This window comes from Lithobates pipiens, unplaced genomic scaffold, assembly GCF_037356315.1.
Source record: "Lithobates pipiens isolate NorthernLeopardFrog02 unplaced genomic scaffold, aLitPip1_a1.2 Scaffold_25, whole genome shotgun sequence".
NCBI classification, from domain to species: domain Eukaryota; kingdom Metazoa; phylum Chordata; class Amphibia; order Anura; family Ranidae; genus Lithobates; species Lithobates pipiens.
Window position 1 is genome coordinate 150498570 of NW_027507787.1, and position 26568 is coordinate 150525137.

General features: G+C 43.1%; 1 protein-coding gene across 2 annotated transcripts in view; it reads right to left on the minus strand.

The window, feature by feature from the left end:
• Positions 1-26568, minus strand: part of CASP7 (caspase 7) — a 99438-nt gene that overhangs the window by 24339 nt on the left and 48531 nt on the right. Inside the window, exons 1-2 of one of the 2 annotated variants that reach the window (XM_077454993.1) lie at positions 26291-26421; positions 4967-5103 (exon numbers count right to left, since the gene is read on the minus strand). In XM_077454993.1, coding sequence (XP_077311119.1) covers positions 4967-5103; positions 26291-26325 — 172 coding nt within the window. In that variant the 5' untranslated portion in view covers positions 26326-26421. Of the gene's footprint in view, positions 1-4966; positions 5104-26290; positions 26422-26568 lie in introns of those variants that run through there. The other variant, XM_077454994.1, reaches the window with a different exon arrangement.

Here is a 26568-nt window from a genome sequence, read left to right on the forward strand (position 1 = left end):
AGTCATGGAGGAACAAAAAGGAGTCAACACAAAGATGGAAGAGCACAATTGTTTAAAATGTATCATGTAGTATTAACAGTAGAATATCCTGCTGGAAATACAAGAACTCAATCATGTGGCGGGGGTCCACAAAGTGGGTGCCCATATAAAGCGGCAAGAAAAAAAAGTAAGTGAACCCCTTGGAATTGATTTGCCATAAAATGTAATCTGTTCCTCAGTCACAACAGACACAATGTGCTTAAACTGAATACCCAATCAATTATAATTTCTTGCGCCTTTATGAAACACACCCATCACACCCATTAAACATTCAGTGATGGAGGAAAACGTAAGTGAATCCTTGGAGTTAATAGCTGGTTGAACCTCTTCAGCTTTGAATCAGAACTGCACAACATTCAGGGGTAATTTTTGAGCATTCCTCTTTACAAAACTGCTTCAGCTCAAGCACATTTGTAAGATGTCTCGTGTGGACGGCTCTCGGGGTCATTTCACAGCATCTCTATGGGATTAAAGGGGTTGTAAAGGTAAAAACATCTGACAGTGCCTGCACCCCCAGCCTCCCAGTTTTACTTACCTCACCCCTCGAAAGTCCCACGCTCATTCCCCAACGTCCTTTCCACCGTTCAGCCTGGCCGCTGATTGGCTGGAGTGGATGGATGGAAAGCAGCGCAGCCATTGGGTCGCGCTGCTGTCAATCACATCCACTGACGCAGAGCGCTGGGGGGTGGGGCCGTGTGATACAGCGAGCGGCTATAGCCGCCGGCTGTATCACGGGAGCGCGCCCGCAGATGCTTCTCACCATGCGAGGGAGCTTGCATAAACGTGAGAAGCACTTGCGGGAGGAAGCAGAGACAGCCGCCGAGGGACCCCAGAAGAGCAGTTTCAGGGCCACTCTGTGCAAAACGAGCTGCACAGTGGAGGTAAGTATAACATGTTTGTTATTTAAAAAAAAAAATTCACTTTACAATCCCTTTAATGACAGATTGCTGGCAGGCTTGTGTTTGTAAACAAACTGGCCAGGGATCCTAGGTGATGTCATTGACCAAATATGGTCATAAGCATATATAGCCAATAAGATCACATTTCTGTTACCCGAGGACACAGTTTGTTTACAAACAGGAGCCGCCCAGGGATCTGTCATCTTCTGGCTGTAGTGCAGTGAGGGAAGATATTTGGGTGGCGGCCATTGTGATTGATGCTGGATCTACAATAGATATTTTGATATGGGGACGACATGGGGACAAGCTGCTTTGAAAAGGAAAGGGAGGGAGGGGAAGGCTTGGCCACCCCCCTCCTCCCTGCATGGTACTCCCCAATGTTCAAAGGCAAATGGCCTGTTATGGTTCAGGAAAGGAAAGCCACATGTTCTCTTCCTCTGCTTCTTGGCCACCCACACATACATAAGGGCTTGGTGTGAACCTTAAAGTAGAACAATAGGCAAACGTTTATTTTTTTCATTTTGAATAGAGCAAGGAAGGGCGATAACCCATCAGATTTTTTTTCGCCGCCATCTGTGTCCCATTGCGGAGATTTAACTTCACTTCCTGTTCCATAGCCAAACAGGAAGTGAGAGGAAACCCCTGGAAATTAAGAGAATGCCTTCGAGGCCCCCAGATCTAGTGACACCATTGGAACATTTCCTCGTTGGCTACATCATATTGTTAGTACGGCGGCTCCGACCTATTTTTTTTTCCCTTTTTTTCCCTTCAGCCCCGTGGGAAATCTAATAGTATGTACCAGGCGTTTTGTACTTTAAGAGGAACTCCATGCTGTTTTTATTTATTTTTTTAAATAATTCACTTTACAATCCCTTTAAGGTCTGGGCTCTAAATGGGCCACTCCAAAAAGGTGCATTTGCAAAAAATATGAAAAACATCCCCCCCCCCCCCAATGCATACCAGGCCCTTTGGGTTTGTATGGATTTTGTATGGAAGGGGAATCCTGCCACAAAATATTAAAAAACATGACTGGGGTACCCCCCAAATGTATACCAGACCCATATCTCGGCAGGTCAGGAACAGGGGGGGGGGGGGTGAGCGAGATGCCCACCTCTCCTGAACCATACCAGGCCACATACCCGCAACATGGGGGGGGGTGCTTTGGGGCATGGGGGCTTCCCCCCCCCAAAAGCACCTGGTCTCCATGTTAAGGGCCTCTTCCCCACAACCCTGGCTGGTGTTTGTGGAGGACTGCAGGCAGGGGGCTTATCGGAATCTGGAAGCCCCCTTTAATAATTGTGTTGTGTCTTTACTCACTTTACACTTTTTTGATGACTGGGTAGGGGTACTATGTACCTCATAATCATTCACATGGTGGGAGCTTCCAGATTCTGATAAGCCCCTCATCCGCAGACCAGACCGCCACAACTAATGACCAGTGTTGTGGGAAGAAGGCCCTTGCTCCCAGAGCCCCCCTCCCTGCCCCAAAGCACCCCCACCGTGTTGAGGGCATGTGGTGTGGTATGGTCTTTTCCTGCGGCCTTCAAGGTTGCGTGCTCGGATAAAGGGTCTGGTATGGATATTTGGGGGGAACCCCACAAGATTTTTTTTTTATTTGGCGTGGAGTTCCCCTTAATACCACACCAGACCTGAAGGGCCTGGTAACTGAATTTGGGGGGGAACCCCACACTTTTATTTTTTATTTTTTATTAATGACTGTTCTCTGTATTACAGGGAGCCGACAATTCATTATAGCTGCGAGTGCTTTTAAATTACTTTTTTTGATGCAGAAATTACACTTTGTACAGGGACAGTTCTAAGCACGAGAAACATGCGCCCCTTTACAGGCATACTATAGACATCCCCCAGGTGTGACCCCGCCCCCCTCTGATGCACAGGGAGTTCCCTATGGCCTCCCTGTAGTCATAGGGGGGTGGGACCGCTGGTTACGTAAATGGATTGCCCCGCCCCCTTTGATGTCATTTTGCTCTTGGACTGTTCTGAAAATGAGAAACATGCGCCACTTTACAGGCATACTATAGACCCCCCCCCCCCCCCCCCCCATACGAAATTTAAAGGAATATTACACTTTTATTGTTTCACTTTAAGCATTATAAAAATCACTGCTCCCAAAAAAATGCAGATTTTTAAAACTTTTTTTTGCATTGATCCATGTCCCCTGGGGCAGGACCCAGGTCCCCAAACACTTTTTAGGACAATAACTTGCATATTAGCCTTTAAAATTAGCACTTTTGATTTTGAACGTTCGAGTCCCATAGACTTTAATAGGGCTCTAAGGTTTACACAAAGTTTAGGTCGGTTCGCAGGTTCTGGTGCGAACCGAACCGGGGGGTGTTCGGCTCATCCTTAGTCATAAGTAGAATTGCTAGATCACTTCAGAATGGCCCCTTTTACAGGTATAGCTATGTAAAGTGTTAAAAAGAAATGCCTATACTGTTTAAAATCCAGAAGTACTTTTTTTGGGCACTGTGCCGAATTTGTAAAGGTCAAGTTACAGACAGTCTAAAGATTAATGCGGCGCTAAGTAAAACGCATTGATTTAACGGTTTCAGAAAATAGTTACATTCTCAACATGCCAGTAATGCGGTTACATTTGCTTGTATTCTCAACCACCTGTCAAATCCTCAAACATCTGGTGCATAATTGATCACATGTGTAGAACCATGGCAGTTGCAAATCAAACAGAAGCATCTTCCTTGGCTGAAAAGGATGGGAGGGTTTAGTTCTTCTTTAAAATGTACCTACAGGGCACTTTTACCGCCTTCCTGCCCAGGCCAAATTTCAGCTTTCAGCGCTATCGTACTAAATGATAATTGCGCAGTCATGCAAAACTGTTCTAATTTTACAATTGTATCATTTGTTTTAGACAGATAGATTTCTTTTGGTGATATTTAATCACCGCTGGAATTTTTATTTTTTGCTAAAAAATACAAAAAAAAAAACGAAAAAAAAAAAAAAATAGCAAATAAGTAATTTTTCCTGTTCACTGATGGGCACTGAAGGGCATTAATAAGGCTGCATTGATTAGCAATGATGGGCATTGAGGAGGCTGCACTTATGAGGACTGATAAGGCAGCACTGATGAGGCTGCACTTATGGGGACTAAAGGGCACTGATAAGGTGGCATGGATTGGCACTGATGGGGCTGCACTGATCATCAGTGCCATAATTATCAGGGTAAATGTGTGCTGTCACAGGATTACCGGTTATTGGCTTTACTTTCCTCACACAGTGACAGCACTGAGGAAAATAACTGCTGATAACCGCCATTTGTTTACATTGATTGACACAGCTGATCACATGGCAAAGCGATGCTCTGATTGGCCCTTTACCTCCATCTGTGATCAGCTGTGCCCAATGCACGCTGGGGTTCTGGGAGGACATCAATAGACAATCTTTCAGAACATGACTTTCGGCTATAGCATGGTTGGCAAGTGGTTAAAGTGGAGTTCCACCCAAAAATGGAACTTCAACTTTAAGTACTGGTGACCCACTGACATGCCACATTTGGCAAGTAATTTTTTTGGAGGGGGAGCGGGTACCTGGTACCCAGCTCCCACTTCCTCTCCTGGTGCCGTGGCGCTGAGCAGAAGTTAACCTCTCCCCCCAGAAGTTAACCTCTCCCTGCAATCTTCTGGGACACGTCACTGGATCGTGAGACAGGTGAATGTCCGTTTCTTAAAAGTCAGCAGCTACACTTTTTGTAGCTGCTGACTTTTAAATGGGTGGAACTCCGCTTTAACTGCTGCTCAGGGCTCTGGGCTTCAACAATATGGCAGCCTCCAGCAAGAAGAAACAGGAACAATGCTGTAGGCAATTCACAGCACACACCAATTTTGATTGCACAATTATTACTGTAGAATGTTATTTTTTATTATTTGTTATAAGTAAAGTTCCGCTTTAAGGCTTATATTACAGTGTAAGATTAAAACGTTGTTATATAACAGACACAAATACAACACAAAAGCAAAATTCACAGTAAAAGTTTCCAAAGGAATCATCATCACCTGTCCTGGCATCGAAGTTCTTGTTGTTTATAATGATACACTTGCCGAGCTTCTGGTAATTCATCGCATACTGAAATTCCGGGGTAATAATGCGGATGTTCTGGTTAGATGGCTTTTCTGGTTCATTTTTTTTCTTTCTGGAAAAGGTTAAAAAAAAAAAAAAAAAAATACAAAACATAAGATAAAAATCAAACCAGGTGGGACAGCTTTAGAACATACAGCAGAAACATTCAGATATTGGAGGGAAAATAAATTCATGCTCCATTTCCTGTTGCGAATTCTTCTTAAAAAGGACAAACTTGCTTTCTATAATTAGATATTTTTTTTATGTCAAAGTCACTGTATACATTCTCCTATGTATTTTTATTTTAATCTAACCAGGTTTACCCCGTTCACGACCAGGCCATTTTTTTCAATAGGGCACTGCGTTAGTTTAACTGAAAATGGTATGGTCATGTGCAACGCTGTACCCAAATAAAATTGATGTATCTTTTTCCCATAAATAGAGCTTTCTTTTTGTGGTATTTGATCATCTCTGTGGTTTTTATTTTTTCACTATAAACAAAAAAGGCAGACAATTATTACACTTTGCTACAAAAGTGAGCACACCCCTCACATTTTTGTAAATTTTACTTTTACTATCTTTTCATGTGACAACACTGAAGAAATAACACTTTGCTACAATTAAAGTAGTGAGTGTACAGCTTGTATAACAGTATACATTTGCTGTCCCCTCAAAATAACTCAACACACATTAAAGTGGTTGTAAACCCTTACAAACCACTTTGACCTACAGGTAAGCCTAGATTAAGGCTTAGCTGTAGGTCCAAGCAATATCTCCTAAACCTATATGCACCGCTGTCTACGGCGCACTGAGCGCGGCATTCTCGGAGACGGAGATGCCGCGCGTGTCGGCTCCCGTGCGCATGCGCGGGAGTGACGTCATCGCGGCTTCGCCGAATGACAGCGACGGAGCTGCGAGACCCCACCAACAAGATGGATGCGGCGGACTACAGGGGACAGCGGCGACTTCACTGGCTCCTGTGTCAGGTAAGTGACACATAATGGGCTACTATGCATAGTAGTCCATTATGCTTTGCCTTTGCAGGGAATGAAAGAGGAAGTAAACTCGTCAGGGTTTACTTCCTCTTTAATGACTAAACCGCTGGCAACAAAAGTGAGTACACCCCTAAGTGAAAATATACAAATTGGGCCCAATTAGCCTTTTCCCCTCTCCGGTGCCATGTGACTGTGTCATGTGCCAAAAGCTTCAGACCGCTGCTCCTAAAAATGACACTTTGTTACAATGTAAAGTAGTGAGTGTGTAGCTTGTGCAACACTGTAAATTTGCTGTCCCCTCAAAATAACCCACACAGTCATTAATGTCTAAATGGCTGGAAACAAAAGTGAGTACCCCCCAAGTGAAAATGTCCAAATTGGGCCCAATTAGCCATTTTCCCTCCCCGGTGTCACGTGACTCAGTGTTACAAGGTCTCAGGTGTGAATGGGGAGCAGGTGTGTTAAATCTGGTGTTATCGCTCTCACTCTCTCATACTGGTCACTGGAATTTCAACATGGCAGATCACAGCAAAGAACTCTGAGGATCTGAAAAAAAGAATTGTTGCTCTACATAAAGATGGCTTAGGCTATAAGAAGATTGCCAAGACCCTGAAACTGAGCTGCAGCGTGGTGGATTAACAGGACAGGTTCCAATCACAACAGGTTTTGCCATGGTCGATCAAAGAATTTGAGTGCACGTGCTAGTGTCATATCCAGAGGTTGTCTTGGGAAATATATGAGTGCTGCCAGCATTGCTGCAGAGGTTGAAGGGGTGGGGGGTCAGCCTGTCAGTGCTCAGACCATACACCGCACACTGCATCAAATTGGTCTGCATGGCTGTCTTCCCAGAAGGAAGGTAAATATGATGCACAAGAAAGCCCGCAAACAGTTTGCTGAAGACAAGCAGACTAAGGACCTGGATTACTGGAACCATGTCCTGTGGTCTGATGACGAGACCAAGATAAACTTATTTGGTATGATGACCCACAGCGCACCGCCATGGCTGAAACAATTTTGCATAATCTGTCTCAAGGACTGAGACCAATTGAGGACTATACAGTGGAATTCCATAAATGGGCAGCTGATACTGGCTGGAACGAGCCTGCCTTGAAATACCAATACCGTCAGGGGTTGTCCGAGCTCCTTAAGGACGAAATAGCCAGAGTAGGAACCCCTGCCTCTCTAGAGGAGTTGATTTAGTCAGCCACCAAATTGGACAGGTGCATGCGCGAGCAGCGTTCTGAGTGCTTCTTCGACCTAGCTGGATGCTCCCCAAGCCAACTCCCATCCATCCGCCCTTCCCGGCTCCTGCCGTCACTTCGTCTCCTGAAGTCGAGCTTATGCAACTTGGACTGGTCCGTGCTCCTCTTACCCCCGAGGAAAGGCAACGTAGGCGTCAAGCCAATCTGTGCCTATACTGTGGGGGTACTGGTCATTTCTTTCGCAACTGCCCAGTGAGACCTAGTAAGTGTTATCAGCAATTTGTTATGAACTAGCAAGCCACTGGTGTTCCTAAAATTTATGTTACTCTCTTTATTTGCCTACGGCTAGCGGAAAAGGGAAACTCGGCTGCAAGCTATAATTGATTCTGGAGCTTGTAGCCGTTTTTTAGAGGTCTCTCTGGCTCAAAGACTGCATATCTGTCTTCAAACCAAAGCACAAAGTCTCCGAGTACTTTTGGCAGATGGGGCTTTTCCTTGTTCTGGACGCATCACTCAGGAAACCAGACCCATCCACACTACCATGGACTCAGACCATCAGGAGAGTTCCTGCAGTTCGATCTCATTGATTCACCTATTTTTTCTATTATCTTTGGACTGCATTGGCTGCAGGCACATGAACCCCAAATAAATTGGAACATTAAAGAAGTTTCTTTCTCTTCCCAATACTGCTCCCAGCACTGCCTCGTCCTGGCTCCAATCACTTGCTCAGCTGTCACACCTGTGCCTGACAACCGCCAACATGTTCCCCCAGTGTACCTCAAGTTCGGAGATGCGTTTGACAAACAAAGGGCTGTTCGTTTACCACCTGACCAGCCTTATGACTGCCTCTATTGACCTTCTGCCTGGCTCTGAAGTCCCTTTTGGCCGCATCTTCCCGATATTGGAACCTGAGCTAAAAACCCTCAAGAACTACATTGATGTAAATCTAGAGAAGGGCTTCATCCACCCTTCCTCCTCACCCGCTGGAGCCGGTATGTTTTTTTTTTTCTACAAAAAAAGGACGGGTCCCTAGGGACGTGCAGGCAGCTAAATAAAATAACTATCAAAAACCAATATCCGTTACCACTTATCCCGGAGCTATTTGAACGGTTCCGATTTGCCCGGATCTTCTCCAAGCTGGATCTCCGAGGCGCCTACAACCTCATCAGAATTCAGACTGGGGCTGAATGGAAGACCTCCTTCAGGTCCAGGTTTGGACATTACGAGTACCTGGTAATGCCATTCAGGCTCTGCAATGCCCTGGCCACTTTTCAACATCTGGTAAATTAAATTTTTCGAGAATATTTCAACGACTTCCTAGTTGTTTACCTAGACGCCACCATCGAAATACATCAAGTTCATGTTAAAAAATTTCTTGCAATACTCAGAAGTCATAAATTGTACCTCAAAGGTGAGAAGTGCGGTTTTGAAAAGACTATTGTGCAGTTTCTGGGATTTATCATCTCCACTAACTTTCATCAAATCAACGTCCAGTCACTGCACCGATCCGGAAGCACATTCTTTGAAAAAACACGATGACCTGCTCTGGGCCCGGGAAAATATCTTTGTCCCACGGGAAGCAAGGCCTCTAGCTCTTAAAACTTTTCATGACCAAAAACTGGCAGGCCACGTTGGAACCCAAAATATTGCTGTACTGATTTCTCATTATTTTCTGGTGGCCGGGCTGGAGACAGGATTGTAAGGACAATGTCTCTTCTTGCTTGCTCTGCCAGTGCAATAAGGGTCTAAACACCAAATCCTGGGAATTACTCAAATCCTTATCCATTCCAGAATGGCCATGGGCAGAAGTTTCCATGGACTTTGTGGACCTACCTGCCTCGGGGGGCTTTACCACCATCTTGGTTGTTGTCGACCGCCTCTCTAAAATGGCACATTTTCTGCCCATGGTGGGCACTCCCCCTGCTTCAGACAGGGCCAATATCTTCTTTAAGGAAATAAGACTTCATGGCGTACCTAAGAGCATCGTCTCGGATAGAGGTGTCCAATTTACCTCCAAGTTTTGGAGAGAACTCTGTAAAACCCTGGAAATAAAGATGTGTCTCTCCTCTGCATACCATCCCCAGAGCAATGGCCAGACGGAGAGAACAAATCAAACTCTGGAACAGTACCACTGTTTTTGTTCTGGTTCTCAAGATGATTGGTCTACTCTCCTGCCGTATGCTGAATTTGCATACAATAACTCCATCCACTCAGCCACCAATCAAACACCCTTCTGGTCAAACGTTGGGTTCCATTCTTCTTTTCTCCCTAACATCATCCCCGAGATGTCTGTCCCTGCTGTACAAGACCGGATAGCCTCTATTCAACTTTCAGAAAATTCAGGATACCATACAGAAAGCCCAGGACAATTAAAAGAGACATTATGACAAAGGGAGGAAGGAGAACCCAGTCTTCAAAGTTGGCGAGGAAGTCTGGCTGTCAACCGTTAATCTTAGATTACCTCTTCAGTCACGGAAACTTGGACTAAGGTTCATTGGGCCTAAAATTAAGAGGATGATCAACCCTGTGGCATTTGAGCTAGCATTACCCAACGCTTACAAAATACACCCAGTATTTCTTGCATCTCTACTGAAGACTGTTGTATCCGGCCCTTTCTCTGGAAGAGAAGAACTTCCTCTCCCGCTAGTTAAAGTGGACGGGGAAAACAGGGAAAATAAATTTGAGGTGGAATCTATTCTGAGTTGCAGGAAGAGAGGTAGACAACTCCAATATCAAATTCAATGGAAGGGATATCCTGCTGAGGATAACTCCTGGGAGCCCTCTAGGAATTTGCTTGCCCCACGCCTGATCCAAGCCTTTCATAGGGAACATCTAGAATTGATGTCCAGTTTGGGCGTCCGGAGTCTGCCCCTCGGGGGGGGGGAGGGGCACTCTCAGAGAAGTGTTCTTTCCAGCCACATCAACCGTGTCCCTGCATGCATGTACAGCAGAACAGCGCGTGCCTGTGCAACAGCGCACGCCCAACGTGATGCTCTGGCGGGGTTTAAAGTAGCTCAGACGGGTTGTTGGTCTGTCCTTAGCTTCCCGTTTGTATCTGCTTCCCGTTTCCGGCATCTGATTGAGCGTTGTGACCCGGATTGTACCTGACTACTCTGATATCCTCCTGGACCTGACCTTCGGCCTGCTTAACGGACTTGCCGTCTCCAGTGTTTGACCCTCTGCCTGTGCCTTGCACTTTCCTTGTACCTCCTGTGTTTGATCCTCAGTCTGTTACGGAATTCCTGTTAAACCAGGTTCAGCTCAACAGCCATCTCCTAAAGGAAGTCCTATCCTACCTGCTGGTAGCCTGTGCCTCTTCGTGCCACGCACTCCCTGTATCACCTCGAGGGGGCGGGGTGCACCTAGTCGTAAGAGTGAACCGTTCTCAGCCTTGGTAAGTACTTACCTGACAATAGAGAAAATTTATATATCTACAGTGCCTTGAAAAAGTATTCACCCCCCTTGACATTTTCCACATTTTGTCATGTTACAACCAAAAACATGAATGTATTTTTTTGGGGGGCTTTTATGTGATAGACCAACACAAAAAAAAAAAAAATTGAGTGCGACGTGCATTTGTATTTAGCCCCCTATACTCTGATACCCCTATCTAAAATCTAGTGGAACCAATTGGCTTAAGAAGTCACCCAATTAGTCAATAGAGTCCACCTGTGTGTAATTTAATCTTAGTATAAATACAGCTGTGAAGCCCTCTGAGGTTAGAGAACATTAGTGAACAAACAGCATCATGAAGGCCAAGAAATTCCCCAGACGGGTCAGGGATAACGTTGTGGAGACGTTTAAATCAGGGTTGGGTTATAAAAAATATTCCAAGCTTTGACCATCTCTTGAAGCACTGTTCAATCCATCATCTGAAAATGGAAAGACTACAGCACAACTGCAAACCTACCTGGCCCTCCACCTAAACCGACAGGCCGGGCAAGGAGAGCATTCATCAGTGAAGCAACCAAGAGGCCCATGGTAACTCTGGAGGAGCTGCATTAGTCATGCACTCCACAAATCTGGCCTTTATGGAAGAGTGGCAAGAAGAAAGCCATCGTTGAAAGAAACCCATAACAAGTTCCATTTGCAGTTTGCGAGGCGCCATGTGGGGGACACAGCAAAACACAAAGAAGGTGCTCTGATCAGAGGAAACCAAAATTAATCTTGATCCAATCCGACAGAGCTTGAGCTATTTGGCAATGAAGAATTGGCAAAAATGTCACTCTAGATATGCAAAGCTGGTAGAAACATCCCCAAACAGACTTGCAGCTACAATTGCAGCGAAAGGCGGTTCTACAAAGTATTGACTTAGGAGGGCTAAATACAAATGCACACCACACTTTACACAAATTGGTTTTCAACATTATGTAGAAATAATTATCATTTTCCATCCACTTCACAATTATGTGCCACTTTGTGTTGGTCTATCACATAAAATCCCAATAAAATACATTTACATTTTTGGTTGTAACATTATTATTATTATACATAATTTATATAGCGCCAACAGTTTGTGCAGCGCTTTACAACATGAGGGCAGACAGTACACTTACAATACAAATCAATACAGGAGGGACTAGAGGGCCCTGCTCGTTAGAGCTTACAACCTAGAAGGGAGGGTCAAGTTGAAACAAAAGCTAATAACTGTGGGGGATGAGCCGATGGAGAAAATGAAAATACAGTTAGGTGTGGGTAAGGTAGGCTTCTCTGAAGAGAAGGGTTTTCAGGGATCGTCTAAAAGCTAATAAAGTAGGACATAGGCGGACAGATTGGGGTAGGGCATTCCATAGGATTAGAGAGGCTTTGGAAAAGTCCTGGAGGCAAGCATGGGAGGAGGTGACGAGGGAGCTAGAGAGCAGGAGGTCTTGAGAGGAACAAAGAGAACAAGTAGGTTGGTATTTAGAGACTAAGCTAGTGATGTAGCTGGGGGCGAAATTGTGGATGGCTTTGTACGTAGTTGCTAGTATTTTGAATTTAATTCTTTGGCCGAGCGGAAGCCAATGGAGGGATTGACAGAGAGGAGTAGCAGACACAGAGCGATTGGTAAGGTGGATGAGTCTGTCAGCAGCATTCATGATGGATTGAAGAGGTGATAGACTATGTAGAGGTAAGCCAATGAGAAGGGAGTTGCAGTAGTCGAGGCGAGAGATGACCAGCGAGTGAATTAAGAGCTTTGTTGTGTCATTGGTTAGAAAGAGGCGTATTTTGGAGATGTTGCGGAGGTTGAGGCGGCAGGATTTGGACAGTGATTGGATGTGTTGCTTGAAGGAGAGTTCAGAGTCCAGGACTACACCTAGAACCTTAGCATGTGGGGATGGGCTTATGGTTGTGCCATAGATTTTGACAGTGAGATCAGGGGAAGGGGCATATGGGGGAGGAAAAATGATAAGCTTGGTTTTGAATAGATTGAGTTTGAAGAAGTGGTGTGACATCCAGACTGATATATCTGATAGTAAATTAGTGATATGTGAGGAGACAGAAGGAGTGAGCTGAAGGGTTGAGAAATAGATTTGGGTGTCGTCAGCATTGAGATGGTATTGGAAGCCATGGGAGGCTATCAGTTGACCCAGGGAGGAGGTGTAGATTGAAAATAGGAGCGGTCCAAGAACAGAACCTTGGGGGACCCAAACAGAGAAAGGAAGAGGAGAGGAGGAAGTAGAGTTGTAAAAAATGCTAAAGGTGTGGTTGGATAAGTAGGAAGAGAACCAGCGAAGAGTACAGTCACGGGGACCAAAGGTGTGGAGTTTTTTGAGGAGGAGGGGGTGGTCAATCATATCAAAGACAGCAGAGAGGTCCAGGAGTACAGAATGTCAATTGGTTTTGGCCATTAGTAGATTGTTTGTTAGTTTTAGGAGAGCAGTTTCTGTGGAGTGTTGAGGACGAAATCCAGACTGAAGGGGATTAAGAAGGCTATTATCAGCGAGGTGGATGCTCAGACGGTTGTAGACCAGACGTTTGAGGAGTTTGGATAAGAAGGGGAGCAAGGAGATGGGGCGTAGTTTGTTAGGATTGGATGGGTCCAGTGAGGGCTTTTTAAGTATGGGTCTGACAAGTGAATGTTTTAGAGAGTTGGGGAAGATGCCAGAATAGAGGGAGAGATTGAAGATGTGGGTTAGAGAGTGTAGCATAGAGCCAGAGGGTGAACGTAGCATTTGTGAGAGAACAGGATCCAGAGGGCAGGTGGTAAGGTGTACATTACCAAGTAGTTTAGCAACTTTGTCTATAGTTGTGGGGTTGAAGGAGGGAAGTAATGATTGTGCCAGTGGGCATGAAGTGTAAAGTATGGAGGGTATCAGAACAGTAGAAATCTCTGCGCAAATTGTATTAATCTTCTGTTTGAAGTGATTGGCAATCTCCTGGGCAGTGAGTGCGTTGGCAGGTGGAGAGCGAAGTAGAGAGTTGAAGGCAGAGAAGAGTTGATGGGGGTGGGATGATAAGTTGCTAATGAGTGATAAAATATGTCTGCTTGACAGAGAGGAGGCTGGAATTGTATTTTTGGAGGGCAGATTTATATTGGTTGAAATCTCTCTGAGACTTGATCTTATGCCACAGGCGCTCATGAGCACGACTATGTTTTTTCAGATTTCTAGTAACATCTGTTTGCCAAGGTTGAAGGGTTCGGGGCTTGATTCTGTGTGTATTAAGGGGGGCCAGTGAGTCAAGAAGTGAAGCGTTGTAGACAGAAGTGCTACGTTGGTGCAGGATAGGGGTGAGATTTTGTCGTAGAGGATGTCAATAGCAGAGTAGAGAAGAGAAGGGTTGAGATGACGTAGGTTTCTGCGGGTAACTAAGGTGGTTGGAGGGAGAAAAGGTGAAGGAGAGGGAGAGAGTGAAACTAATAAGGTGGTGATCAGAGAGAGGGAATGGATAGTATCCACTGCTTCAGGTCAAAGGAGGAGGTTAGGCTGAGAAGTTTGGAAGGGGCAGGAGTGTTAGTATTAATAGGGATGTTGAAGTCCCCGAGAATGATTGTGGGTATTTCAGAAGAAAGAAAGTAGGGTAGCCAGGCAGAGAAGTCATCAAGGAATGCTGATACTGGTCCAGGGGGCCTGTATATCACGGCTATCCTTAGAGAAATTGGAGTGAAAAGACGAATGTAGTGTGCTTCGAAAGAGGAGAGTGACAGAGAGGGAGGTGGCTGAAGTACCTGAAAGGTGCTATGTGGGGCTAGAAGGATTCTGACACCTCCCCCCTTACTTCCATTGGATCTGGGGGAGTGAGTCCAGAAAAGACCACCATGCGATAGGGTAGCAGAAGACGCACTGTCGGATTCGTGGAGCCAAGTTTCCGAATTAGCAGGAGTTGGTGGGTGCAGTAATAAGGAGAGGACATAAGTGAGGGTGATATAGATTAATATACTGTATATATATTATATATATATACATATATACACACACACACATACTGGGGGGAGAGGGGTGAAGGAGAGCTGTCAAAAGGAGCGGTAGAAAGTGCATGTCACAAGGAGAAAGAGCTAAAGGGGTAAACAAGGTCACCTGATGTCTGTACCATGACAAAATTTTGGTCAGTGACTAAAGTACGAGGCTGACCATAAGAAGACTAGCCAGAATATCTAACATTTTTAGAAGGTTGGCAGTGGCAGACTCCATATTTCTTTAATGACAGGTTCACGTTAAGACAATGGGAGAAGAATCTAGCCTTGCATAGCTATTGAAAGTGCAGCGATCAATAGGTTACACTGTATGGATCCTTGTTGTGTCTGGAATGTAACCTATATTATTAATTACTCAGCAATAAGCATCCATCAACCTGGGAAATAAGCAATTAATATCCAAAATAAATAGTGCTTTCAATCAGCTATTGTCAACATGATCAGTGAGGGGTATTTCAAGTGCAAATGTCAACTGAACTAAATTAATCTCTAAATGTTTTAACTTTAATAATTACCCACAAACTTCAAAAGACTTTGTTTTATGATGCCATTGTCTCGTATATTAGGGAACACATGCTCTAATCTTTCTCTAATGTGCATCTGGCACAGCTGCCTTCTGCCTGTTTTTCACCCATTGATGGTCTATTTTTCCAAATGTTTTGAAAAATAGCTCTAGAGCCAAACAATTTTTAGCCTTATTTTTGCTTGTAGTCGGGATTGATAAAAATACGTCTGGTTTTCCTTTTACCACCCGTGTCACATTGGGCAGCTTTCCCTTTATTTTGTAGGCAAAAAGAGGTTTGCTGAATTTTCTAATTAATGAGGCCAAATCAACATTAGTTTTTGACCGTAGTGAAAAGAAAATTCAAAGGAGCAGGATGGAAAATTTTTCCTCAAAAGAACGAATTTCCAACAGTGTGTAGCATCCTTCTAGCATAGGGCTGTACACACGGGCCGAATATCGGGCGGCATTAGCCGGTTCAATAGAAACTAACTGACATTAAGCCCGTGTGTACTGGCAGCCGGTTCGACAGAAGGGGCATGACCGAAAAAGGTCTGCAGATTGCCACCCGGTCAGAGCCAATAAGAGAGTGCTGACCAGTGTGTTCTGGCCAGGGGGGAACATTGCATAGTTAGTACAGCGGTCCCTCCCGAGATCTGCGTTTTTTCCGATCAGCCGGCTGGGTTTTGTAGTCTAGGGAGTAGTGATTGTTTGTGCTGATCTGTTGAGGGTTTCAAGCTGGGAGTCTGACTGATATTCCCCCTGCCCTGGAAGATGTTTTTCAGAGCATACAGAGGAAGATTCAAATGGCCAGCCTGAATATTTATCATGTCTAAACACACACTGACACTAACTGATACTAATAAAAAAAAAAAAAAAAAAGAAGAAGAAGAATTCTACCCAAATTATGCTGATCTAGACCTTTGGCCCCAACCTTGACCCCAATACTGGCAACTTTTGGTCTTGTTGTTTTTTTCTTTATTTTTTATTCTTTATTTTTAATTTAATATTTTGTTCATTTTTATATACACACTGATTTGTTTACATTTTCCTCTCCTGCAAAGAGAAGAAAATGCAATGCATCTTCCTCTTCCTTCAGAAGAGGAAATAAGCACTAGGTAGACTCACAGTGACTGATCACTGTGATAGCCAATCAGAGTCTATCACAGCGATCAGATGACCTGGAACCAACAGTCCCGGGTCCCGATCGTTCGTACGAGACCTGGGACTCTCTGAGAGCCCAGTCACCGAGTGCGCTATACGCCGTGCTTCCAGCACAAAGGGAGATATGCATATATGCAGCACAACAGGAGAGGGGTTAGGATGTGGGATATTCCAAAACTATGCGCAGTAAGAGGACACTAATTTCTAGGCTCCCACTCCCTGATCAGCAAAGGACAGGGAAAGGCCAATATTCTGAGACCCTGTGAGTGCACCTTCCAGCTACCTCTAGACATGGTCAGTGAGGGAGACAATAATTCCCCAGACCAGTGCTACAACCAGCTCCTCAGGAGATCATTCCAGGATCTCAGCTCTGCCACTGCTGTAACCTAAAGAACAGCTACACAGTTCAAGAGCTAAGGGGCAGCAGCCCCCCCCCCCCCTTCCCAGGCCTCGGAACCCTCCTGGAGAGAATTTTTTTTTTTTTTTTAAAGAATGATATTTGCTTAGGTAAAACAGTTAAAAAAAAGAAGGCTTAAAAAACAAAAAGAAGAACTGAAATTAGTTTAACAAAAAAATTAGGGTTAAAGCGGAGGTTCACACAAAAATTGAACCTCCGCCGCTTTTTGGAACCCTCCCCCCCTCCGTTGTCATATTTGGCACCTTTCAGGGGGAGGGGGGTGCAGATACCTGTCTAAGACAGGTACCTCTTCCTGTCCCGCCATGCTGTCTGCTGGGGGACACACGGTCCCAGAGACAGTGCGGACCATTCTCATTGCGCTGCGCGACTCGCGCATGCGCAGTAGGGAATCGGGAAGTGAAGCTGCAATGCTTCACTTCCTCATTCCCATACCGAAGATAGCGACGGCAGCATGCGAGGACCAAGGGATGGTTCGGCCTCGGGTGCCGACATCACTGGACCCTGGGACAGGTGAGTGTCATTTTAAAAGTCAGCAGCTGCAGTATTTGTAGCTGCTGACTTTTAAAAAAAAAAAATTCCATGGGACTCCCTCTTGAAACTACATTTTTTTACATATTTTGTGTTTTGTCCATTTTTTTAAAAAGGCACTAGAGATTGACGTTTCTAGTACAAAGTATTTATTTTAATTTGGCATTGCATACACAAATGAGATTTGTAAAATTGACATACAAATCAACAATTAAAAAAAAAACAAAAAAAAAAAAAAACACACAACTTAGGGGGAGAAAAAGGAATAAAAAAGACTCAAGGACTAAAAAAAGTGATTAATAAGGGGTTAAAGTGATACTAAACACACACTGTTTAAGTTACATTGTCCCTTCTATTGCTGCATGTGCATGATAATTAGTTATTATAAAAAAAATCTAAGTACCTTTTTCCTAATCCATTTACAGCTGTCACATGACCCAGCTCTTTCCCAGCCTGTCTGCAGGGAAAAATAAGCAGGAGGAGCTTCTCGTCCTCTTCCACTGGTCACATGTTCAAAAAACAAAAACAGCCATTGGACTACAGAGTAACAATAAATAAATGATATCAAACTGTTTTAACCACTTGCTTACTGGGCACTTACATACATTTTCGGATAATTTGTTATTTTTGTAGTCGATATTCGTTATAGTGAATCTCGAATCATGTCAAATTCATTTGTTATACGCACTATAATTTAGTTTGTATTTGTTGAAATTTGATATTTATGTATGTATATATATTTGTGATAACGATTCGTAGTTTGGAAAGTGGTTTGTTTATTGAATCTTAACACACACACACACACACACACACACACAGACAATATCTCTTCTCCTTGGCTCAAATACAATACTACACCCTTCTCCCCTATCAGTTCTCAGGAATGCACTTTGCCAGTAATCCAACCTCCAGCACACAATTAATAAGCTGATTGGACTGTAAGATTTACTTTGAGTTGACCTTTTGTTTCATTAGATCTTTAACGAATTACCGAATCATGTCAAATTCATTGGTTACATCCGCTATAATTTTGTTCGTATTAGCTGAAATTTGAATTTTTTTTATTTGTATATTCGGATGCATCCGAACGTTCGGAAGATGCAAAATTCATCCGAATTTCGCTTTTTTGTTTAACAAAACAAATTGCACAAGCCTAATGGACGCCCTCCCAGTAATTAGGCCTGCGCTATAGCCATCTTTCGGCTATAGCACGGGCTGCAAGTAGTTAAATTTTCATACCAATATAAAAATTTGAAATCAAATCTTTATATTATTTTTTGGCACTAACATTGTGTAGGCAGATTTCTGCCAGTCACAGGCTGTGTCATGCCCCTCAAGCCTTTGTTTTAGGATTAGAGGAAGGTGAAGCCTTCATTAATCTACATGTGGGCATGGAGGAGGAGGAGGGAGGGAATGGGCTGTCATTTACCATGGTATATACACCCACATGTGTGACTTTATAGTCGCATGGGCTGATCAGATGTGGGGAAATGCTCAGCATAGAAACGCACTGAAAAACTGAGTGTGTGCAAAGCTGCCAACACTGCTCTGCAAAATCCCCAACTGCATTGGGGGCACGAATAAAAGGGGGAGATAGAGAGCAGCAGGATCAACCAGTTTTTTTGCAGAATACAGAAAACTAATCCCATAGTGACTGAGTGAGTATGAACAGCATGTAATACACTATTTATATATTTATAGTTTTTTTTATTTATTTATGATGTGGGTTTAGTGACACTAACTTTACACATTAAAGGGGTTGTAAAGCTTGGTTTTTTATATTCTAAATAGGTTCCTTTAAGCTAGTGCATTGTTGTTGCGGTGTTTAGTCAGCCAGAACAGCTTACTGAGGAGGAACAGGAAGTGAGAAATTCAGACAAAGAAAACAAAGAAAAACAAAAATTTAGAAGGGAAATTGAAGAAAAAGGTAAGTGAACCAACAATGCACTAGCTTAAAGGAACCTATTTCGAAAATAAAAAACGAACTTTTACAACCCTTTTAATACATTTTTGTTATTAATAATTTTTATTCATAAATGGATGCAGAAAAAGAGCAGAGCTGTAAAACTGACAGCACAGTCTTGCAGATTACACAAGGAGAACACAGCTCTCCCTATGTAATCATCTGAGCTCTGTGACAGCCGGGAAGTATACTCTGTTTATCAGGAGAACATATGATGTAGCACTGACATGCATGGCGGAGTGCTGCTGGTTACACAGGGAAAGACGCAGTTTCTCAGCATAACCTGTAGGATCCAGCCATCAGTTTGACAGCTTAATTCTGTACAGCAGGGGGAAAACGAACAGATGATGCAGGAGCATTTCCTCCCCAGCTATGCCCCTGCAGCACGGTGCCAAAGGCAGGGTGCCTCTTCTGCCTCTATTCCTGTCCTAGCAATAACTGAAAATTGTGGATTTCTGCATGGATCACTCTCTGTCTGGTGACAATCTTACCAGGACAAACAGGGAGGGTGAAAAAAGCCAGTCAGAACACCGAAAACAATAAAAACCATTCCACACTACGATTTCCAAAATGAAAAAAAAAAGTTAGCTTTAGATGGACTTAAACATTCTGCATATTTAGATACACGCTTCATCTATACAATGTACATCACTGAAGCCTTCCTAGTATGCTAGGAGGAAGGCTTTGGCGGAAACGTATTAGCATCTTTTGGATTTTGCCACTGCTGTTGTGCAACAGCAAAAAAAAGTTTTCTAAAGGAAAAGGCTATTGAGTTGCCGGATTATGTTTGTTATGGATCTGCAGTGAACACCACCGCTAGAGCAGACACTGTTCATACACCTTCCAATATGCAACTGGGGCTCTTTCTCAAAGTGGGGCTATTTCTATAAGTGAGAGCACTTCTGACTCTGCACTCATCATCTGAATGTCTCATCTGAAAATGTCTTCTATCATTCCACAGGTAAGTGTTACTGAAACATCTCCACCCCAAAACACACTGCTATCTGCTTTTGCTTATGTACATTTAATAATGCTGGTATGTTATTTTTGCTTAACCGTCTGTAGACCTCTCCCCATTAAAATGCTTTTTTATCTCCCTTGTTTGTGAAGTAAGAATTTTGCCCTGTTAACAAGCCAACCTTTATTGCCTCCTGATTGATAAATTAAATGCACTCACCCCCATCCCTATTAGTATAAATATAAGCATCGCTGATCACTGCCATTACTAGTAAAACAAAAAAAAAAAAATTGAACAAAAATGCCATAAATATATCCCCTATTTTGTAGACGCTCTAACTTTTGTGCAAACCAATCATTATACGCTTGTTGCGATTTTTTTTACCAAAAATATGTAGAAGAATATATATTGGCCTAAACTGATAAAGATTTTTTATATTTTTTTGATATATTTATTATAGTAAAAAATATTGTTTTTTTTTTCAAAAAATTGTCGTTTTTTTTGTTTATAGCGCAAAAAATAAAAACCACATGATCAAATACCATGAAAAGAAAGATCTATTTGTGGGGAAAAAAAAGAACATCAATTTTGTTTGTGTACAACGTCTTGCACAATTGTCAGTTAAAGAGACGCAGTGCCGTATCGCAAAAAATGGCCCAGTCATTAAGGGGGTAAATCCTTCTGGGGCTATCATTTTGCGCAAACCAATATATGCTTATTGCGATTTTTTTCTACCAAAAATATGTAGAAGAATATATATTGGCAAAAAGCAATGAAAAAAAATTGATTTTGGAAACGTGTTTGGGGATATTTATTACAGCAAAAAGTAAAAAAAATATTTTTTTCCCCAAATTGTTGCTCTTTGTTTGTTTATAGTGCAAAAAATAAAAACTACAGAGATGATCAAATACCACCAAAAGAAAGCTCTATTTGTGAGAAAAAAAAGGCCATCAATTTTGTTTGGGCACAATGTTGCATGACCGCACAATTGTCTGTCATTAACCAGGCAAATCTTCCGGTCTGTAAGTAGTTTGATTTTTTTTTTTTAAACAAATGTGTTATACTTACCTGCTCTGTGTAATGATTCTCCTCTTCTGGGGTCCCCCACCAACACTTCTGGCTCCTGCCTTCATAGTACCTCAATAGCAAGCTGCAAAGTATAGTATAGAGAGCCCCTATAGCAAGATAAGAAAAACTTCTGCCTTTAGAACCACTCGTTTCCTGCCCAGGACTACATGGCCCATGAGGCATTGCTCCTCACACATTCAAGTCCTCAGGCACTTACTGACATGTATGGATGGTGTACTGAGCTGTATGTGTTCTGCACTGTATTTCCGGATGTAAATAAATAATGCATTCTGTATGCAGTCCAACTTATCGGCTGACCGATTAATCAATTATGAAAATAATTGACAGCTATTTTCATAATAAGTTGTCGATTAATCGATTAGTTATTTCGGCCCTAGTTATAGCAGCATTTTTCTGCTAAGAATGTCCTTCTCCCCTATGTGTTTGGTCTCTGTGCCCTTTAATGGCAATACAGAAGTGTTGAGCATTTGAGATGGTTTTGTGTTTTCCCTCTTGACTTGTAAAGTTTCCTTGTTTATCTGGAAGAACCGGATTTCACAATATGTCGCACCGGTTCTAAACTGCAAACCAAGTTTCTTCTGAATCAAAGGTTTCCTCAAAGCAAGCAAACAGTTTTTTTTATATGATTTTTTTTATATGTTCAATGTTGTGATATACAGTGTGTGTGTTCCATACTATCATAAAAGATTTTATTTTATTTGCTAAAAAAGTGGATACTTTTCTGTGCCAAATTGTGATTATTTTTGTTGGCTTAACCCCTGGAGATGGTGCAGATAGACTCTTGGGGATGTACTGTGCAAATACAGACCAGGTGACGTCGCCAGGTGGCCCAGCCCCTTACCTATTTAAGAACTGTCACCCGGCGGAGCAAGCATTTGGCGGTTAGCCTTCATCGCAGGTGCAGCATTTATTTTTTTTAGGTCCGGCGGTGCAGCAGCGTTGTAATTGATGATGGATCTACATCGGGGGGCATGGTTTATTTTTTTTAAAGCAAACTGCCCCGTCTTTATTTTTGCAACTTTTTTGTGAATGAGTAGGGGTACAATGTACCCCTACTTATTCACATGGGGGCGGAGCCGGGGTCTGGGGGCCAGATTCTGATAAGGCCCCTGCCTGCAGATCCCTACAACCACTTGCCAGGGTTGTCGTGAAGAGGCCCTTGTCCCCATTAGCATTGAGACAAGGTGCTTTGGGGAGGGCAGTCCCCCCCTGTGCTCCCATGTTGAGGGCATGTGGCCTGGTAGGGTTCAGGAGTAGGGTTCGGGGGGGGGGGGCTCACTGTCCCGCCCCCGTTCCTGGCCTGCCAGACTGCATGCTCAGATAAGGGTCTGTTATGGATGTTAGGGAGGACCCCACACCATTTTTGTTTTTTAAACTTTCTATTGCTGGTAAATTCTGCAATTTATTTTTTCATTCAGCCGTTAGCTGGGAAGCCCACTGACAGCTGATGACTCATCCGTTGTTATTGACGTGGCGACTGGTTTCCCGGCCCAGCTCCTTTACAACCTATTGACTGTGTGCTCGGTGGGCAAACATCCCGCCGAGCGCAGAGAACATTTGGGTGTTCGGCAAATACCTGAACGGTCGATGTTTGGCCTGAACCGTTTCGACCATCCCTACTGTCTAGGTGACAACAGCATCCCTGGATAGGAAGTGAGAACTGTCCAACAGCAACACAGTGTGACATTTGGCTACTAAAAAATAAATTTACTAACTTGCAAATTTTTTTTTAAATATGTGAGAAGCAGTAAGGACACCATGCCAATGGTCAGAGTACAAAACAATCTTATTATTGATAATTCGTGAGTTCAGAAAGCCAACAGGTTTTGAGGGTTAAAAAAACGTCACTTTATCCGGACTACAACACAAATTAAATAGTAAACAGTCTGTACATTCATGAGAAATAAAAATAACTTTTTAGGCTATAATAATCTAACAGATTCTATATTCTAAAGAAGGGGTGTTTAAACTTTATAAACAAAGGGCCAGTTTACTGTCCTGCAGACTTTAGGGGGGCTGGACTGTGGCCATCGGGCATACAAAATGTCCCAGCATCAGTGGGACTAAACAATCCCCCATCATTTGGTGTCATTGGTAGCAATTGTGCCCCATCATTGGGCCCCATTTTAGATGTCATTGGCAGGTACTGTGCCCCATTGTTGAGGTCAGTGGTAGCAATTGTGCCCCATCGTTGGTGTAATTGGGAGGAATTGTGTCCTTCATTGGTGTCAGTGAAGATAGTGCCCCAAGGGCCGGACAAAAGCAAGCAAAAGGCTGCAGCTTGGAGACTACTGTTCTAAAGCAGGGGTCTCCAAACTTCCTAAACAAAGGGACACTTTACTGTCCTTCAAACGTTAGGGGGGGCCAGTGGGAGTAGAAAATACCCTATCATTGGTGTCAATTGAAGGAATTCTGCCCCATTGCTGGTATCAATGGAAGGGATTATGCCCCACCATTGGTGTCAGTGGATGGAATAGGGTCCCAAGAGCTGGGTAAAGGCAAGCAAAAGGTCTCATCTGGCCCCCAGGCCACAGCTTGGAGACTGCTGTTCTATAGGATGGATTGTAAAGGAAGATATTGTGAAAAAAAATGCCATAAAAAAAGTATATGAATCCTACAACCCCAATTCCAAAAAAGTTGGGACACTGTAAAATCTACGTAAAAACAGAAGGCAATAATTAGCAAATCTCATAAACCCACATTGTATTCACAATAGAAAACATGTCAAATGTTTAAACTGAGAAAATGTACCATTTTAAGAAAAAATAAAAATGTTTAAATGGAAGACAGTAACGGGTTTTAAAAACGTTGGGACAGGGCAACCAAACACAGAGCAACATAGTGTCCCAGCAGAAAGACAGGATCTGTGTGTCATCCCCTGACAGAATGGAGATCTGCCTTGTTTACTTTGGCAGATCCCCGACTGTGGGTTGCCATGTACAAGCCCGATGTGCACCTATGGCGATTTGCACAGCTGAGCCAACCTGCCAAAGTATAATTGCGGCAGCTGGTGGGCAAGTGGTTAAGATACATTAATAATTTAGTTTATTCAGCATGAAATGGAGCTTAGTTATGTAGCATGAGGCTGTATATTCTGCAATATTTAAATTTTTGGTAAACTCATTCAATGAATCCAAACTCTGCAAGTTGAGATAACATGCACTGCATTGAAGCATTCACACAATTTCACAGTAACCATGAGATAAAACAAAGTTCAGGAATATTCCTTTATCCCATTGTTTTGCAAATTTATGTACACTACTAATTGTATGATTGAATTGGTCCTGATATCGCTGTTTTACTAACCTGACAACTTATTATTCTAAATAGGAAACTTTCATTTTGTTTGCAAATATTAAAGATTCTAACTACCAGCAAGAATAAGTCCTTACATTTAATGCGCACCTGTTAGATCCATCATGGCAGCGCCTGTTAGCGGCCACTCACCTGTTGCCGCCACGTCCCTCGCCTTGTTGCGTCACTGCCACATCACCAGCCGTCCCATTAAAGTGAATGGGACTGTCGGGGAGTCAACAACAGGTCAGAGGAGGAGCCGATGTGGGACAGAGATGACAGTCGCTCTTTAAAAATTGTGATTTAAATCAAATCCACGCTGGCAAAAATGCAGCAGTTTTGCATTTTCCAACAAAGCGCTGGATGGTGGCGCATGTCAGCGCTAGAGGTGTGCACAACAAAAAAAAATTATTTTGTTTTGGTTTCATTCGTTAAGTAATGTAAATCATTTTATTCCGTCATATTGTTTATGTTCGAATGATGCGTTTTTTAAATTAATTTTGTATATTCGGATTTGTTTCGTATATTCATTGTTCCTAATCGATTTGTATTTTCAGAAGTTTTGTTATTCTTTTGTTATTTGGGAAGATTGGCTATGTCCATGCTAGTCCAAACCCGCAAAAAGAAATGGAATGAGAAGATTGGACAATATCGACTGGAGCTGCGTGCATCTGAAAGTAACAAATGAAACAAAATTCATTTCAGATTCATTAGTTATGTTAGGATTTGGAGATTCTGATGGTGACGCAGTGCCGTATCGCAAAAAATGGCCTGGTCATTAAGGGGATAAATCCTTTCCAAGGCTGAAGTGGTTAAATAGATCTTTAGAAAGATTTTTACTCCAAAAGCATTTTAATAAAATAAATTTGATAAAAAACAAACAAACAAACAAAAAAATCCAATTGAAATAATAATAAAAAAAATAAAAATATTTTTTTTGATAAAAAAAATAAATATATAATTCATTTTTATTCCCCCCCCGATTTTTGCACACTGCAATGCAGATCACTCCAGTGTTGTAGTGTGAATAGGCCACAAAGAATACAATTGTTTTCTATGTGCCCTAGTGGTGACCTGCGTTTATCCAGTGCCAAAACAGGTTACCGCACATAGTGTGAACCAGCCATTTGCCCCCATTAACACCTGAGTGTTGTGAGCATGACAACCATCAAGATGAAGAATCTCATTCTTAAAAAGACAGTTTGGGTCCCTTTCACACTTGTGGGACTTGTCCTGCGACTTGGGAATGCAAAGTCGCATGACAAGTCATACTCCATGATTTTCAATGAGTACCGTTAATATGTGTGAGACTTCAAGTTGCAGCGACTTCAAAAGTAGTCCCTGCACTATTTTGGTCCAACTTTAATGCGACTCAAGGTACATGGACCTCAAGATTACACAAGCATTGCTTCAAGTCACGTCAAAGTCGCAGGAAAATCGTGGCCAGGTTGCACAAGTGTGAAAGAGCCATAACTCTTAAGCATTGAGTCACCTGTTGCGTAACGCTCAAAAAAGTACAATGTGTTTCTTTGGGGCTCAATGGGCTTTAGTTGAAGCACCCCCAAGAAAACAAACCAAAAAAAAAAAAAAAACACATCTAAAATGTAAGATGCTTGCGCTTATATGAATGGGGCCTGGACTGCAGTAAAATCCAACAAGGGTTGTATCCAAAAAAACATTAATAAAGTTTTGGCTGGACAAAGCACAAGTCGACACTCAAGCACCCCCCCCCCCCCCTCAGCCGCCACTACCTGGGCTCCTCATTAAGCGGCACTCCACTCTGCATCGGAAAAGTTGTTTCTGCGGCGCCTTGGCAGCGTGATATGTCGTCCCCAGGTCCGTCGGGAAGGCCACCATGCTCGAAGCTGTTGCAGAGACTGAACTGTGCGGCCTGCAGGGTATAGCAGGCCCTTCGCTTGTGCCTGAGTCAGCAGGAAGAGACTGGACTTTTCTATGGGAGGCCATTGAAACCCCCCGCCCCACCTCTGACACTGCCGTGTTAACCTCTATTGACAGCTCTGCCCTCACT